This window comes from Eubalaena glacialis, chromosome 7 (assembly GCF_028564815.1).
Source record: "Eubalaena glacialis isolate mEubGla1 chromosome 7, mEubGla1.1.hap2.+ XY, whole genome shotgun sequence".
Classification (NCBI taxonomy): Eukaryota; Metazoa; Chordata; class Mammalia; order Artiodactyla; family Balaenidae; genus Eubalaena; species Eubalaena glacialis.
The window spans coordinates 26,155,482-26,173,199 of record NC_083722.1 but is presented as its reverse complement, the minus strand read 5'-3'; the positions used below and the strand labels follow the sequence as shown (position 1 = coordinate 26,173,199).

The following is a 17,718-nucleotide window of genomic DNA, read 5'->3' as shown; positions in this document are numbered from 1 at the left end:
AAGTCAACAGCAATAATGGATTAGAATTTTCCTCCTGTTTATAAGGAAGAGAGCAGGAAAAATGTAAACTGCAGAAGTAGAATCAAAGATTTAGTGGTCTGGGGCCATTTAGTATAAGAACAAGGGTCCCTAAGGGCATCACTGCAGTAACAGGGCTGTGAAATGAATGATAGCTTTAATGATGACCATGAATCATCAATAAAAATGTGAAAGGTCTACATTATTTTCCATTTAATAAGGCTGGATAATATATATATTTTTTTAGTTTAAGAGATGAAATCTTTTTAAAAATGTAGTGATAAAATAAACAATTTTTAATTAAATGGAAAGTTTACTTATGCAGAGCATCTCATTTTCCCACAAAGCCACATATATAAAATACCATTATGATAATTTTGCCATCCACCTAACTCAACAAAGCAGTGAATTTGTATTGTAGTGAAAAAAAGAAATGGTGCAAAAACACTCTTTAATGGCAAAGCTGTGGTTTTGCCAGGAGGGAGGAAAGAGACAGGCTAGCAGTACGGGAATCCCTTCCCAGATGAATATTCTGCCAGTCTTGGTAAGAGCATCCTCCAGTGTTGACAGAAAGATTCTGTCCTTGCATACTCCAAATAGCTGTTTCCTAGAAAGCAGGTGCCCAAGGGGCAGGGAGAGGTTGCACAAGAGAAGATGTTAAATGAGCCTGAATGTCACCAAAAGACTCATGTCACCAATTGCCTCTCCTAGTTTTCTTCTCTATTCCAAGTCAGCTTGATGAGGTGCTCCTCGTACAGAGTGAGGAAACTTAAAAAGCTACTAATGTGAAGGGTGCAAAAACACACAGATGTACACTGCCACAGAGCCATGCTCACGTTCCCTATAACTGTTTTTAGGGTCCAAGGTTCATGGCAACGTCATAAACAAAGAGTTTTATGTGAGATAGCATATTAGTTTTCTATGGCTGTGAAACAAAACTCCACACACTCAGAGCCTTAAAATATCACAAATCTATGATCTTCAGGTTGTGGGTCAAGAGTTCAGACAGGCTTGGCTGGGGGTTCACTGCTTAAGTGGAGGCTCTCAGGAGAATCCACTTCCAAACTTATTCCAATTGGTGGAATTCATTTCCTTGTGGCTGTGGAATGGAGGTCCCTGTTTCCCTGTGGGCTGTCAGCCAAGGTCCACTCTGTACTTACAAAGTGCACCTGATTTTTTTCTCATGTGATGCCTTTCATCCTAAAAGCAGTGACACTTCAATTCCTTCTCACACTTCGGAGCTCTGCCTTCCTCTTCTGCCACAGCAGGATAAAGCTCTCCTCTTTTAAGGGTTGTTGTGTGTAATTGTGCCACCTTGATAATCCTGGGTATTCTCTCCATCTTAAGGTCAACTGTGCCACATAACACAGTGTCTTCATAGACATGCTATCTGATCCTATTCATAGGTTCCCAGGATTAGGGCAGCACACCTTTGGGTGGTCATTTTAGAAATTCTGCCAACCACAAATGGCTTTAGCATTTCAATAGCTAAACTTCCATGAAAGATACAGATATATTTATGCTTACTATATGACAAAGAATATTATTTAGAGGTGGGTTTTTTTTATGAAGCAGGAGAAAGAGAGGGAGAAGAAGAAAAGACAGGAGGGAAAGAAACTCAAAAGAGCAAAAATCAAATTTCTACTGCCAGGATTCCAGATAAAAGGCAGAATATAAAATAAGACCCTTGTGGGGAACCCCAAGTTTAAAAAACAGAGGTTGAACATATGTTTATCTCTGTTCCCTCTACTCCACCGAAATTACTTAAAAGAAGAAAAATGAATAAAAATGGTGTAAATCAACATGGATAAAGAAGGCAGGAGAGGAGAGAGCAACCAACAACAGAGGTTAACAAAGTTTTGGAAGATGGAAGACAGGTTCATGAAACTGACTTAGCCATGCAGAAGACACTTAAATCTAGATGCCTCTAGAGGAGGATAAAGACTGGGAGAGGCCAATTTGTTGTATATTATTTAAGTAAAAAAATAGCACTCCATTTCTCCCCACAAAGCAGAAGTTGGTAGCTTTTTGAAAGCAGGTAGTACTCCCCTTGATAAGTAAATGTCTGATATGGCCTCAATTTGTTGAAATGCATGTAACGCCATTAAATTAACAAGAGTGAACCCTTTTTTTTTTTTGGGTTGAATCGGCTTTTTTTTTTTTTAGCATCTTTATTGGAGTATAATTGCTTTACAATGATGTGTTAGTTTCTGCTTTATAACAAAGTGAATCAGTTATACATATACATATGTTCCCATAGCTCTTCCCTCTTGCGTCTCCCTCCCTCCCACCCTCCCTATCCCACCCCTCTAGGTGGTCACAAAGCACCGAGCTGATCTCCCTGTGCTATGCGGCTGCTTCCCACTAGCTATCTATTTTACGTTTGGTAGTGTATATATGTCCATGCCACTCTCTCACTTTGTCACAGCTTACTCTTCCCCCTCCTCATATCCTCAAGTCCGTTCTCTAGTAGGTCTGTGTCTTTATTCCCGTCTTACCCCTAGGTTCTTCATGACCTTTTTTTTTTTTTTCTTAGATTCCATATATATGTGTTAGCATACGGTATTTGTTTTTCTCTTTCTGACTTACTTCACTCTGTATGACAGACTCTAGGTCCATCCACCTCACTACAAATATCTCAGTTTCGTTTCTTTTTATGGCTGAGTAATATTCCATTGTATATATGTGCCACATCTTCTTTATCCATTCATCCGATGATGGACACTTAGGTTGCTTCCATGTCCTGGCTATATTTGCAAATGAAGCAACTGACAAAGGCTTAATCTCCAATATTTACAAGCAGCTCATGCAGCTCATTAACAAAAAAACAAACAACCCAATCCAAAAATGGGCAGAAGACCTAAATAGACATTTCTCTAAAGAAGATATACAGATTGCCAACAAACACATGAAAGAATGCTCAACATCATTAATCATTAGAGAAATGCAAGTCAAAACTACAATGAGATATCATCTCACACTGGTCAGAATGGCCATCATCAAAAAATCTAGAAACAATAAATGCTGGAGAGGGTGTGGAGAAAAGGGAACACTCTTGCACTGTTGGTGTGAATGTAAATTGATACAGCCACTATGGAGAACAGTATGGAGGTTCCTTAAAACACTAAAAATAGAACTACCATACGACCCAGCAATCCCACTACTGGGCATATACCCTGAGAAAACCATAATTCAAAAAGAGTCATGTACCAAAATGTTCATTGCAGCTCTATTTACAAGAGTGAACCTTTAAAGAACATCCTAGATGTTTCCACTGAAAGGCCTATGTCCTCAGACTAATTTCTGCCATCTAAAGGTCAATTCGTTAGCTTGTCAGTGGCTCTCCAGTGAGTTCAATGGAAGTCCGAATTAACACTGATCAAAGTTGAAAGAAACAGGGCTGGCCCTGGGATCTGCCCAAGGCTTCAGTGTTGTTTACCATACTGTGCAATTCTTAGGACCATGGGAAAACTTGCTGGTTCTCATTAAGTCCCTTAGGACATGGCATTTCTCATTCTGCAGAGATTTATTCACATATACTTAAGAAGCAGCCTTTCCTTACCTTCAGAAGATTTGTTTTTTGTATATCTAGGAAACCTCTCTTAAAATAGTAAAGAAACTGAGAGAGATGGGGACTATAACACATCCCAACAGAAAATTGATGCTACATGTCACCAATTGTCTGTCCGAGTTTTCTTCTCTTTTCCAAGTCAGCTTGATAAGGTGCTCCTTATACAGAGTAAGGAAACTTAAAAAGCTACTAATGTGAAACTGCTGATACATGTTCAGCAGTTTCTTATTACGTCAGAAATACCTGAGTCAAAAATGAAAACATGATGGCTATGACAGATGGTGGGCAATAAAGGTGCTCTTTTCTCTGAAGCTCATGATAGGATGATATCCCACACACATATGTGTGCACACCTACACTTGTGCTGGGTCCACTCTCTTTCCTGGGTTTCCTCTGCTTTATCTCCATTGTTTCTACTCTTTGACTTTGCTCTCCTTCTAGTTAAAAGCTAAATATTCACTGAGTCTTTTTTGTTGTTGTTGTTGTTGTTTGTTTTTTTGGGTTTTTTATTTATTTATTTTCTTATTAGTCATCCATTTTATACACATCAGTGTACACATGTCAATCCCAATCGAGTCTTTTTTTATATAATATAAAAATCAGTCATTTTGGAAGGATGACCTATTAAGAAAGCTCAGTACTGTAAAATCTAAATAAAATCTAGCAATGAACTGGCCCTATTTCTCTCTAGTCACCCATACATACAATATGCTCATAAGAAGTCGGTGGAATCTAAATGAAACTGGACTAAAGGAAAGAAAATATATTTAAACGTAAGCTAAGATACATTAGCACCATCTTTTCTCAGATTCCTGATTTTTATATTATCATGCATAATATCATAATTACATCAATAACATGGTGAAGGTTTAGTGGTTAGTAAAAACATCCAAGATATAATAGATTCTGAGCACTCATGCAACTAGGAGTACTTTTAAATTCTAAGCTAACAATCCTCAAAGCCCTTCAAATCAAACAGAATCCAGAAAAAAAATTGCTTGAGTTTTCTTTCCATATCTTCCATACATACTAGTGTACTGTAAGGAAGAGGAACACCAAAGACAGGTAAAATATGATACATAAACATTAGCAAAGTTTTCATTTGGATATGTTGCTCTATGTATAAAAAGGCAATCAATGAATATTCCTTAAAATGTGAAGGTGTGTCTTTTTGTTTTGCTTTTTATTTTATAGTGAATACCACATGCACTGGAGATGGTTGTATAGAAGTAATTAATACCCATTAAATATGAGTTGCTTATTTATTAGCACTACCACAAATACAGTGAAAAAGCAGCAACAGAATAATCTAAAAGAATATGAACACTCTAAAATTTCATTGAGTAATATAGCTCAGAATCTAAATAATTTTTACCTATTTCAGGGACCCAACATCTACTATATCAACTCAAAATGTGCATAGGTTTGAGCTTATTTTTCCAGTGGTGATGACAAGCTTGCAGGGAATATCCATGTTTGAATCTTTTGAGTCCTCTATAACCAAGCAGCATGCATGTGTGAAACGGTTAGTTTATACACGTTTTCTAAGCATTATGGCAATTTCATATTGTCTCTCAGTTTGGGGTATCATTTCTGGTTCTTTTGTATCTGCTAAAAATTAGAGCTTGGGACTCTAACAGTCTTGACCTCGTGACAGATGTCTTAGATGAACTTGGGCTGGACAATTCATTTCTTGGGTAATACGATGTACAAAAAAATTGAGAGTCATTTATACTTGCCTTCCCTTATTGTGTACTTCATGCACTTCTTCATTTACTAAGCTCAGGGAAATATTCAGGTAAATTTACTTCTGAAGCGTGTAGTAAACATTGATCTGGTAAAGAACTTCAAAATACAAGCTTGTAGAGTCAGAATAGCATAGCAAAAAGGATATTATGGATCCTACACAGGTCTGTGCCATAAACATAGTTGGCAGCAATTATGTTCTTGCCTCACACAATTTGACATCCTTTCAGGGCTTTATAATCCTAGGTTAAATAAAACCCAATCAGAGTCACGGCTTTAGCTTAGTAAACTCCTGGACATCCCTCCAAAATGTTCCTAAATATAAGTCTCTTCCCCAGTTCCTAAAGGCAGTATTATTATCAACACCCTGAGTACTCAAGTTTTAGCTCATAGCTCTATGGAATTGTGATAGATTTTTGTGTTTTTGTCCCATAAGGCAAAGATCATATCTGTTTCACCTTAGCAAACCCAGAATCTAGCCCACTGCTTAAATATGCATTACATGATAAATGAATGAACAAGCATATTGAAAACAAGTCGCCTTAGAAAAATTTCTTCCTCCATGCTTTTCATTTTAAAGTACCAAAATATAGTATCTACATCTACCCAGGAAATAGAATAACCATGAAGACTACAGATTTAATAAAGAATTTTTAAATTGAGAATTTAAGTCTATAAATGGCTCTTGACATTTTTATTCTTATCTTAAAAAGCAGACAGGTTACGTGATTCAGTGTAAGTAGACTGACATTTGCAATATGCATCCAAGAAATCAGCTCTCATTTAGAAGTTATTATAATTAGTACTTACCCATAGCCGATGACTCCCTTTGACTGAGCCACTAGTAAGGCCCCAACAGTCATATTCAGAACATTCTCTAGTACTCCAGTCTGTTGAGCAGTGATAACCTGGTGAGCCAAAGTCTGTAATCTGTTACTTGATAAGGATGGAATTACTCCAGTGTTCCTTACTGCTGGCAGATCACCAATTTCAACGACCATCACTTTTGAGATAGCTTCCATAGTGGTGGGCGGTAGGACTCTATATGAGCTCATTTCCATCATGAGAAGTCTACGTTGACCAACTCTATCACGACTGGCACAAGTCACAGTTGGGCAATTGCGCTTTCTCTTTGCTCTATGGTCAGCCATGGCCTTTAAGGTTGCTTCACTGCCAGGCATCTCATGAATAAATCTGATTTGGTCTTGGCTAACCTGCAAGAAGTCAGTTAGTCTTTCAAGGGTCGTCATTTCCCAGCCTTTTTCTAGAGCTGAAAACATCACAGTGAGGGCCAAATGAATGGAAACACCTGAGCGTATTTCAATGGGCTCCTCTCCTTGTAGGACAACGTACAAGAGGTTATCCATGGTGCTGAAATAGTTGGCGCCAATAGACCCATTCAGCAGTGAGGAAGTTGATTGAACCTGAGTAGGTGTAATGAATCTTTCCCCTAAGAAAACATTCGGGCTCTGGAGTTCATGGTAGAATACAGCCAAGAGGAGCTTGGAAGGACTTTTGTTCCCCAATAGAAAAAAACGCAAAACTTGAGGAGTCTGATCCACAAAGCAGACCTTGGTGATTTCCTTGGTGGGTAAAATGGAATAGAAAGCAGATACAGACCCTGAAGTGGAGCAGGGAGTATTGGCATTTACGCTACTAAAGGTGTCAACAAAACCACTAGTCACAGATACAACTGGATATAACTTTTGCATTGTCCAAGTGGCATCAGCACTGTCAAGAATTAAGATCACTTGGTCAGTCTGTTTGCAGATGTAGCCTTGTATCAGCGATCGGTATGTGCATTTCTGCTCTTCTCTAAATGTGCCTATAAAATAAAGGAAAATAAACAAGTGACATAAGAACCACAATCTCTCAAAGATGATTTACAATCCATCACTCTCACCATCATCTGTAACCTCAGGAAACATTTATTGAATATTCAAGTGTGAGAATGCAAAAAATTCTTGGGCAAAATATGGAAAGATACAGCTCTTTAATATAATTTAAATGTATATGTTACATAATATGTTATTTAAAGTTAATAATGGGCATAATAGCTAAGTGGTAAAAGAGCTGAATAAACAAAGTAATTAAGAAAAAGGAATAATCACTAAGGTCTCCATAATGGAAAAAGGATAGGAGAGAAGAGGGTAATGATATTTGAGTCAATGGGAAAGAGGTAGATTGAGGGGGCTGGAACAGAGATTTTATGGAGGTATATTAAAATTGAAAAGGTATATTGTGACCAGATTGTGAAATAGTTTGGATGTCAGACTATATAATTTCCTCATACTTTCTTTTTCTCTAAACATGAAGAATAAAGAAATACAACAGGAGGAGAAGAGGAAAGTAGTAACTTGGGGAGTGTTGACATTAAATAGAACCCAAGTTGAGGATGACTGCAGCTAATGAAAACATTTAAAGAAACAGCATTATTCACTATTCCCACTATTCCTAATCTTCCTGTCTATGAACCTAGAGTAGTTCCTGTTCTGAATTCAAAGGTATATGTTACCTTCCAACAAAAAAAAGTTCCTTTGACTTTAAATTAATAGTTACAAAATTGTCTTGTATTGTTTTCTACATATTTTAATTTTCCTTAGTGCATGTTCATCTAAGTAGCCTAAGAATTGGAACAAAAAAAAATCAAATTATTACTATGTAGGATGTACTACATTTGAACATGATCTAGCCTCCTTCTGCATCCTTCCTTCCATGTGATATGATAAGAAATCTGTGCCAAGCAAAAGTACAGTGAGGTATCACCTCACACCGGTCAGAATGGCCATCATTAAAAAGTCCACAAACAATAAATGCTGAAGAGGGTGTGGAGAAAAGGGAACCCTCCTACATTGTTGGTGGGAATGTAAATTGGTGTAGCCACTATGAAAACAGTATGGAGGCTCCTTAAAAAACTAAAAATAGAGTTACCATATGATCCAGCAATCCCACTCCTGGCCATATATCCAGAGAAAACTGTAATTTGAAAAGATACATACACCCAATGTTCATAGCAGCACTATTCACAATAGCCAAGACACAGAAGCAACCTAAATGTCCATCGACAGATGAATGGATAAACATGTGGTATACATATATACAATGGAATACTACTTAGCCATAAAAAAGAATGAAATAATGCCATTTGCAGCAACATGGATGGACCTAGAGATTATCATACTAAATGAAGTAAGTCAGAGAAAGTCAAATATCATATGATATCACTTATATGTGGAATCTAAAATATGATACAAATAAATTTATTTACAAAACAGAAGCAGACTCACAGACATAGAAAACAAACTTATGGTGACCAAAGGGGAAGGGGGGAGGGAGAAGGATAAATTAGGAGTTTGGGATTCACAGATACAAACTACTATATATAAAATAGATTAAAAAAACAAGGTCCTACTGTATAGCACAGGGAACTATATTCAATATCTTGTAGTAACCTAAAATGAAAAAGAATATAGATATGTATAACTCAATCACTTTGCCGTACCCCAGAAACTAACACAACATTGTAAATCAACCATACTTCAATTTAAAAAAAGAGTGTCATAGGGCACTGAGGAAAGCTGAAAGAAGAAAAAAAAAATCTGTGCCAAAGCTGCCTATGGTATCAATAAACTTAATTACCAAAATGCTACTTCAGGAGTAGGACACACAGTTTACCTGAACCTCAAAAATAATAGCAACAAAATGGTCAAAATTATAAGGAAAATTGTAAAATATTTCAAATGGAATGATAATGAAATTTTAGCATATCAAAACTGTGGGATGTGGCAAAAACAGTGCTTTGAAGGAAACATAATGCTAAATGCTTATATTACAAAAGAAGAATTGTCTAAAAGCGATGCCTTAGGTACTCCCTTACAAATTCAGAAAAATAGCAAAGTAAACCAAGAGTAAGTAGAAAAAAAGGAAATGATAAATATAACAGCAAAAGTCAATGAAATAGACAACAAACAAAAAAACACAGAAAAAGTGAACAAAGCTAAAATTTGGTTCTTGGAAAATGTCAACCAATTGATTAACTCCTCGCTAGATTGATCAAGATATAAAGAAAGAAGACACATCACCAACTTCAGGAATGAAAGAAGGATTACTACTTCAGATCCTACAGGCAAAGATTAAGAGACTCTTACAAACAAACTTTATGCCAACAAGTTCAACAACTTCGATGAAATAGGCAGATTCCTTGAAAACTGACACAAAACGGAAAATTCTAATTGCTCTATGTCTCTTAAATCACTTGAATTCATTAAATTCAATATTAAATTGTTAATTTAAGTAGAGATTTAATTATAAAATATTTTTTAAATGGTCACCTTTACACAGTGTGTTTTTTCCCTGTGGTAATATAATATGGTAACACTAGTGTGAAATCAAGAATTATCTTCAAAAGCATGGAACCAGTATGAAGGGAATTAATTAATTGCACGATCTTAATAGCCATGAAAATTTTGCTTTGAGACCCTGATACATCAATCGCTACTACAGGTATATCATTTTCAAATGAGATAGTTAGGTAGCCTTTCCTCATGGAATATCCTTAAATCACACTAGTTCCTCTTTTCTAAACCTACTGCTCACTCTCTTTTTTTACACATTTTTTTCAGCCATGCTGATGCCATTGATGAATCATTCACATTCCATCCAGTTTTATAGATCTCTGGCTTTATTCTTCCTGCTTCTCATTCAGGAGTTATAAGGTCTTTCATAGTGACCTCTGTAGATTGCTAAACTCTTGGAACTGTACCTAAATAAAATACTTATTCTCTTAGTTGATATGATTCTCAATCATTCTCTGCTACTAACGAACTATACGTACTTTGATAAATTACATAAACACTAGGAACCGGTGTCCATAAGGTGTTATTTCTCAAGGCCTAAGGCTGTATCTCATATTTAAATTACCATAGGGTTTAACATCCTACCTCAAACACAGTAGAAATTCCTTAATATGTATTAGTTGATTGACATGTAATGTCCTTTTCAAAACTCCTATTCTTCAAATAATTTTTATCTATTATTTCCAGGTGTCTAGTTATAAGATTACTATTCTATAGCTTGAATACAATTTAAACCAACTCATCACAATAACAGAGTATACTACAGAAGGGCATTGTGAGAATTACCCCTTGAATTAATGTTAATATTTGATAGCGTTCTGTGAGAGTTCCAACTATTTCACATGAAACCATAAGATTGAAATTATGGCTGATTATATTTATATGAATCTTCTGCTCTTGAATCACATAATTGATTTGTCCACACACAAAAGAATTCTGTTATGACAAAGCATTTTTTTCTTGGCTGATTCATTCATACATTAAACAAGTGGAGGAAGGGAGTAAAAGGTTGGATGAGCCTATGAATGAATCAGGAGAACAATGTGTCTTCTGCAGATAGTAAACAGAATGTGTTGGTGGATTGGTGTAATGACTGAGGCAGCAGGGATACTATGGAAAACACACCGTATCCTTATATTCTGTAACAGTGGCATGGAAACTATGAGAGGGGTCCTGATAAGACAAAACTTTCACACAGTTTTGTCAATGGGAGACTCTGAGTTATCGCTTCAACAGGTCTTAGATGGCCAGAGGTGGTCATCCCATGTTGTTGCAAATAATATATAATGGTTGCTTGGGAGAGCTTCAGATAGAGAAATATCTGACAGGAAGTCCATAGACTCATGGGAATGGTACCTGGAAGGGGTATGGGATAAAACAGGGATTAGAATGCCAAGAGGAAGACTTGACCTCACTACAAAGATACCCTCAAGCTATAAGGTTGGTGATCCTTCCTTCCTTCCCTTTTTCTTTCCTCCCTCCCTCCCTTCCTTCCTCCCTTCCTTCCCTTCTTCCTTCCCTAACTTCCTTTACCTAAAACTTTCTAATAGCAAGTTTAATTATCCGTAGTTTATAGATAGAAAAATTGAGTCACAGCAATTATGATTCACACAATTACTTAGTAACAGCCATGAGGAAGAGGAGGAAGAGAAAAACATATTTTTTAACTTCTACCTATGCTTTTGGCAAAATAAAATGGAATCCAAATAACTTCATTTGGGGATTGTATTTAGATGTGGGGTCAGCTGTGATGATTAACCCTGTGGGAAGGGTGCTGTATAGTCAGGAGTTCTCTTAACACAGTCTATTGACAGGAACTCACACAAAGGTTTTTGGTTATTTGTCAAGTCACCTATTTGGCGAGAGTCCATTTGCTTCTTTTCTATTACCATTTGGCCTTTTTAATATTTTAACATACTATCCCTGAAGTATAAACGTATAGCCACAAATTTAACAAAGGCAATAGCCTAAAGATTATCAGCAAGTCACATTATGTAGTTTTGTAGCCAAATGTGGACTCCTGGTGTTCATAAATAAGAAACTTTACTTTTATTTCTCCAAAACTTACCAATGACTAAGAGATGGTGGTTTATTGGTATCTTACCATCCATTTTCCTATTTCATCTTCAGAGTTAATCAATGCCAGTATTTTAATTTTGATGTGAGGCAAAAATCAAGCACAGGAAAGCAATGCGCTGGGATTCCAAAGCTGCTACGTGGGTGCAGTTCTTCATTGTGGGAGAGAATTGACATTAACTCCTTAGGAGAGAGCTACGCACACCCAAACACATGTCATGTCCCCTCTCCCAAACACAGCTGGCAGCACCCACATGGACAGTCTGGCTTCCCTTCTAAATAGCGATCCATCTTTTCCTTCCCTGGGTTTCTCTCCCTCCTGCCTCTCTCCATTGGAGAAGGATGTAGTTTTCAGTAATGATTCTCTTTCTCACTTGTTTTTGTCTTTTCTTTTCTGACTTCTCCAAATGGCCTTATCTGCCAGTCACAATTTTTGTGGTCTGCAATTCTGATCATTTTTAAATGAAACCCATGCTGGCTTTGGTAATCATAATGTCATTTACAATTTACCACTAAACACGTTTATTCAGTTAGTAGCACACTGGAGAAAGAGAACTCCATATGAACTCACCGTGAAAGGCCTAATCTGATTATTTCCTCATGAAAATCCAGGCAGGGGTGCTTGTAAGAGGGGCTGAGAGAAGAAGGGTGAAAAAAAAAAAAAAAAACCACCAAGGTCTGGCCACAGCTGACTTTCATAATCAATGTGAATAGATAAAGTGACCCAGCCTGTCAGGGGCAGCCACCCAGTCGCCCCAGGGCATTCCTTTCCAGAAGGCAAGAGTGGACAGGACTTAATAAATGCTGAGTGACCGGTGAGTATTGGCTTGGCCTATGCTCTTTCATTCAAGATGGACAAGACCAGTGATAAAGTCCAGAAGCTCCTCTCTAAGTGGGGGAAATTAGATGAAGCAGGTTGTATGTGTGTGTGCATGTGTGCATACGTGCACTTGTTTCTGTGTGTACTTTAACATCCTAAAATATCCTAGACATACAATACGCTCTGTCTGCCTTTCCCTAGATTGGAAACCATGGACCTAGAAACCAGAAAGGAGGAGCGTTAGGTACTCCTGGTAAAGGAGGAAGCAGAGGAAAAGGCGGGTGGGTATGTATGTGAATGTGTGTGAGTGTGTGTGCACTCAGGTTGCTTCCAGGGTTCTAACAATTATTAACTTTGTGTCAATATTTGTCCTTCCTGTCTTGAAATGAGGATTTTCCACTTCATTTCACATTTGAAAAGAAAATATGCCAAAGGGGTCGTCTTTGCTAGGAAAAAAAATTAAAAAAAAGGAAAAAAAAAGAAACAATTTCTATCCTTTATTTAGAAAAATGGATCAGAAGGAAAGAAAGAAGTATTTTTAAAATAAATGTTTTGACTCAAAGGCACATGGATTCCTTCCATCTTCCCCTTTTCAACAAAAGAGAAAAATTTATATGTTTGAAATTGAATGAAATACATCAACATTAATGATTTTTTTTCCTCGAGCTTAACACCATTTCCCTTGGTAATCTTTTTAGCCATTTTGTGATAGATTTCACAATTCATGGTACACTAAAGTATAGCAGATTTTGACAAAAACAAAATACATAATCATTCTCTTATTTTCAAGAAATGAAAAGAAATCATTTACAATTCTTTTCTGTCAAACAACATTTACACCTCATTGTTTCTAATTTAACAAATATAAATGGCCACAGATCAAATAAAGCGAAGACAAGTTGAATTTATCCCCATTTATATAGGTTGTCATAGACCTTCGGGCTATGAGGAATGAAACTCCAAAATCTGTGTTCCTAAATGTACAAATGGAGTAACTGAAATCTTGCAAAGAAATATTAAAGAAAATATGTATTTAGTCATATTAGCAATAATAGAGAAAAACTACTCTTTCGGAATGGGGAATTCAAGCTAAAAATTATTTTTTAAAACCTCAGAACGAATGGGCATGTGTTATATTTGTAAAGTGAAGGTAAATTGAAGGTAATGTTCTTGTGCATAACAGGTTCCATACAGGTGACAAAAAACACAACCTTGCTAATTTGGAGTCAAGAATTATTGGTCTTAAAATATATCCAGTGACCATAATATGGAAGTTCTCATCCTTGTAAAAGAGATAAGGTATATATGTTTGCACATATACCCATACACTCAGTATTATAAGAAAATGTAATTTGAGAGACTTAAATGTCAATGAATTGGAAAATTTAATGTATTCCAAGTTCGGGTCCTGGAGCTTCAAAATAAAGGCATTTCCAGGTTGGTTTTCACAAATTGCTAGGCAGTGGCACTCAGGGGCTGAGTCTCCTTGCATCATTCTCAGTGAGGAAGACACTCTAACAGCTGGTGGTTGGCGTGGCGAAATGACTCCCCACGTTCAGGAGTCAAGAGAGGACAGAAATAAACCATAACTGAAAAGAATATAAAAAAGGAATGTACATATGTGTATAACTGAGTCACTTTGCTGTATAGCAGAAATTAGCACAACATTGTAAATCAACTATACTTCAATTTTTAAAAAATTAAAATTAAAAAAAAGAGAGATGTCCGAGCATGAAGACAGCTCTAAGCGACAAGATACTGCACAGGCACGAAAGGCTCTTAATGAGGAATGCACATCCATAGGGGTAATGGGCTAACAGACTTCAGGAGCTACAGATTCTAGGATCTGTGCCCATTTTATGAGCAATCTCACCAAAGTTCTTGAACTTGAGTCTATTTTCTGTGGGAATACATATTCAAACTAATGTGAGAAAAATGGAAAACCACATAAGACCAACCGTTATATGAAGCAAGGATGCCTGTAAGGCCTTCTGTGAAAGGTCCTTCTGTCCTTACTAAGTTCTCTTGGTGAATATTTTGAAATATTTGTTCCCTTTTTATAAAAAGTGTTACTTTGATCAGGAGATGAAATTACTTTGAATGCAGTGGTAATGAAGATGAGGGAGAGGGTCAGATATGTATCAAATAGACCTTTCTTCTGAATCAACCATTTTTCCTTTTTCCTTTTTCATATTAAAAAAATAATCTTATTTTTGGTGATGAAAGTCCATTCAAATTAATTCGAGAGGACTACTTTATATGATTTCACTATGTTGAAATGTCATTGTCTATATTTTGCTTGAAATAAGTGTCATAGAAAATATTTTTGCATTTTTGTTATTTTATTTTTGGCTGTGTTGGGTCTTCGTTGCTGCATGCGGGCTTTCTCTAGTTGCGGCGAGCAGGGGCTTCTCTTGTTGCGGAGCACGGGCTCTAGAGCACAGGCTCAGTAGTTGTGGCGCACGGGCCTAGCTGCTCTGCGGCATGTGGGATCTTCCTGGACCAGGGGTCGAACCCATGTCCCCTGCATTGGCAGGCAGACTCCTACCCACTGCGCCACCAGGGAAGCAGTGAATACTGCTCTGAAAACAGCCAATGTAAATGCAAGTTCAGGAAGCCCAGTTTTGGGGGCGAGAGATCAGGTTTTCCTGTAAGAGAAACCTGCATTGCATCCTGGCTCTGCCACCTTCCAGCTGCAAAACCACAGGCAGGTTACATAAGTATCCTCTCTCTGACTCAGGTAACTCATCTGTAAAAGTGGTTGAGAGCAGTTCCCAATCCATAGGCTGATGGACAGCATTAAATGTGATGATGCACGTGCAGAGTCAGGAACAAACACCTGCTAATATATACAAGCTGTTACCTTCGTCGTAATTTAAAAAGGAGTATTTTTTAAAATACTTTTTGCACTCTCCTCTTGCCTTTTTTGGCACTATCCTCATCTCCAACTAATGACATTTGCCTCATAGGAGTCTAAAACAGCACCTGTAAGTGTTGCAAGCATTCACAATAAGGATTTTGAAAGAGACAAGTTACAGTTGAGGAAAACACTAAAATGCGGACATAAGATTCTGTGATTTTAGAAAATACAGGTTAGAAAGAAATACATGTATACACACATACATAGGTATGTGGGCACATGCACGCACACACGTCTCTAAGCAGGACACCTATTTTTTTCCACTAATCAAAAATAAATTAAAACCTGCAAAATTCAAGGTGGTTTCCCTTTCATCTAATCTTTACATTTCCCTTCATTCCTTTTGCAATACTCTCCACCCCATTCCACCTTTTCTCGCCACCCTCCTATTTCTTTTTTACTAGCAAACTTTGCCTGCCAGTTTTGAAGAAAGTGATGTCCATGGGTTAGATTAAAGGAAGGGACAGCCAACAGCCTTCTTTACAAATACAACTCGGGCACACTCTCTCCCCAGAGTGATAAACTTATCACCACTCCAGTCCTCGGTGTGAAGCTAGAGCAGTAATTCTGTCGGATGCCAAAACTGAAATGGATGTAGCCATGCCATGCCCAGCTCTGAGCTGTGGCTGTAATGAGATTTGAATGGGAAAACCCGGACACAATAAATCTGCACCATATGTGACCGTTTCCTGTGTCAGTTCCTTTCTCATAACCAGTGGAGACTTTTTTTTTCCCTCTCATGACCCCACACCACAACTCTGAAATCTTTCATGGCTGCTTATGGGCCGCAGGCTCTTTCCAGCAGTTGTATAAATAAATGAATTTGACAGCAAACATCATAACAGTTAGCAGTAATGTGTGTTCGCCACAAGTGCCTATACCGCTCAGTGGAGAAATGGCAGAGGAAACAGCTTGTTTTGTCACCTAAACAAAAGTAGTTTCATTTGACAAGTGGTGAAAGAATTAGTCAAATAAACTTGAAATCCACTGGGACTGTTTATGCCAACTCCTCCTGCCAGTGAAATGTTCCCAGCTTCTCAATGCCCATGACTCATGAGAGATAAATTCCCCCCCTTTATTCTGAGATAAAGATCTGGGCTGGGAATACCAAACCTTTGGCTGATATTTTGTATTAATCTGCTTTGCAAGGCAAGACTGTCATGTATGGGAACTCAAGTACAGCAGAGGGTTTTCAAGGAAGCTTGTGGCAGACAAACCAAGGACAGTTCAGGTGGGAGGGAGAAGAGGTGACAATAATGACCCAGCTCATTGATTACCTGTTGACAGCAAACTGAAGCCTCTGAGTGCTTCCTTTTCTTTCACATTCTCTTCATTCCAGAAAGAGAAATGTCTACACCAGACAGTTGCTGAAAGAAAGGGGGTTAGCATTTCCCCTGTATCTCCACAGTCCCAGGAAAATGAAGTTGCCTCTATTCAGTGAATCTGTGGTCAATTTAGATAAACACCAAAACAGCACAGATTTTCCTACATGACATGGGTTGATTGTTTATAAGTCCTTAAATTTTGCTGCTTCTTCACTGGCATCTCAATTCTAATCCACTTGTCCCAGCTGTGAAAGATGTTAGAGCACAGTGGTTATTCCTACAGACGCTGGTTATTTATGGATTCTGGTGCAAACTGCGGTGGTTCAAATCTCGGTTCTGCTACTTACTGTCCGTGTAATATTAGGGAAGTAACAACTTCACTGTGCCTCAGTTTCCTCCTTTACAAAGTGGGAAGAAAAATGGAATGGTAACAAGCTCATAAGGCAGCTGTGACAATTAAATGTATTTTAAAAGGTTCAGAACAATGCCTGGGACATAATCAGTGGTATTATTATCATTATTATTATTCCAAACAAAGAAACTTAGATAATAGTCTTTTTAGAAACACTAGAGCTTTTCTCTATAATAGCTTGATATTGGCAGTTAATCTGAGAAATGAAATTTGAAAACATAGCACCTTCAAGTAAATTACAATTAATTTCAAGGTACAGTACAACACTACTTTAAATAAAAATATCATCTGGACCTTGAAAGTACTTTTTTTACATGTAGGTTATTCTCACTCTTTTTAAGTGGTCCTCTCTGTCATGGTCAAGTAACCTTTGCCTTTAGAATCTTCTCACATTCAACTGAAATATCACTGATTAGGAGGATGAAGGTTAAGGGCTATCACCAACTAAGGGATCCTAGTTCAGGTATATGTTTTG

At 37.4% G+C, this 17,718-nt stretch overlaps 1 protein-coding gene across 7 annotated transcripts in view; it reads right to left on the bottom strand.

Annotated features, from left to right (window-relative positions):
- The window catches only part of PKHD1 (PKHD1 ciliary IPT domain containing fibrocystin/polyductin), a 446,865-nt gene that overhangs the window by 40,404 nt on the left and 388,743 nt on the right, over positions 1–17,718 (bottom strand). For 6 of the 7 annotated variants that reach the window (XM_061196096.1, XM_061196099.1, XM_061196100.1 and 3 more), the window contains one exon: positions 6,146–7,160. In XM_061196096.1, the coding sequence (XP_061052079.1) occupies positions 6,146–7,160 (1,015 nt within the window). Of the gene's footprint in view, positions 1–5,493; positions 5,578–6,145; positions 7,161–17,718 lie in introns of those variants that run through there. The other variant, XM_061196103.1, reaches the window with a different exon arrangement.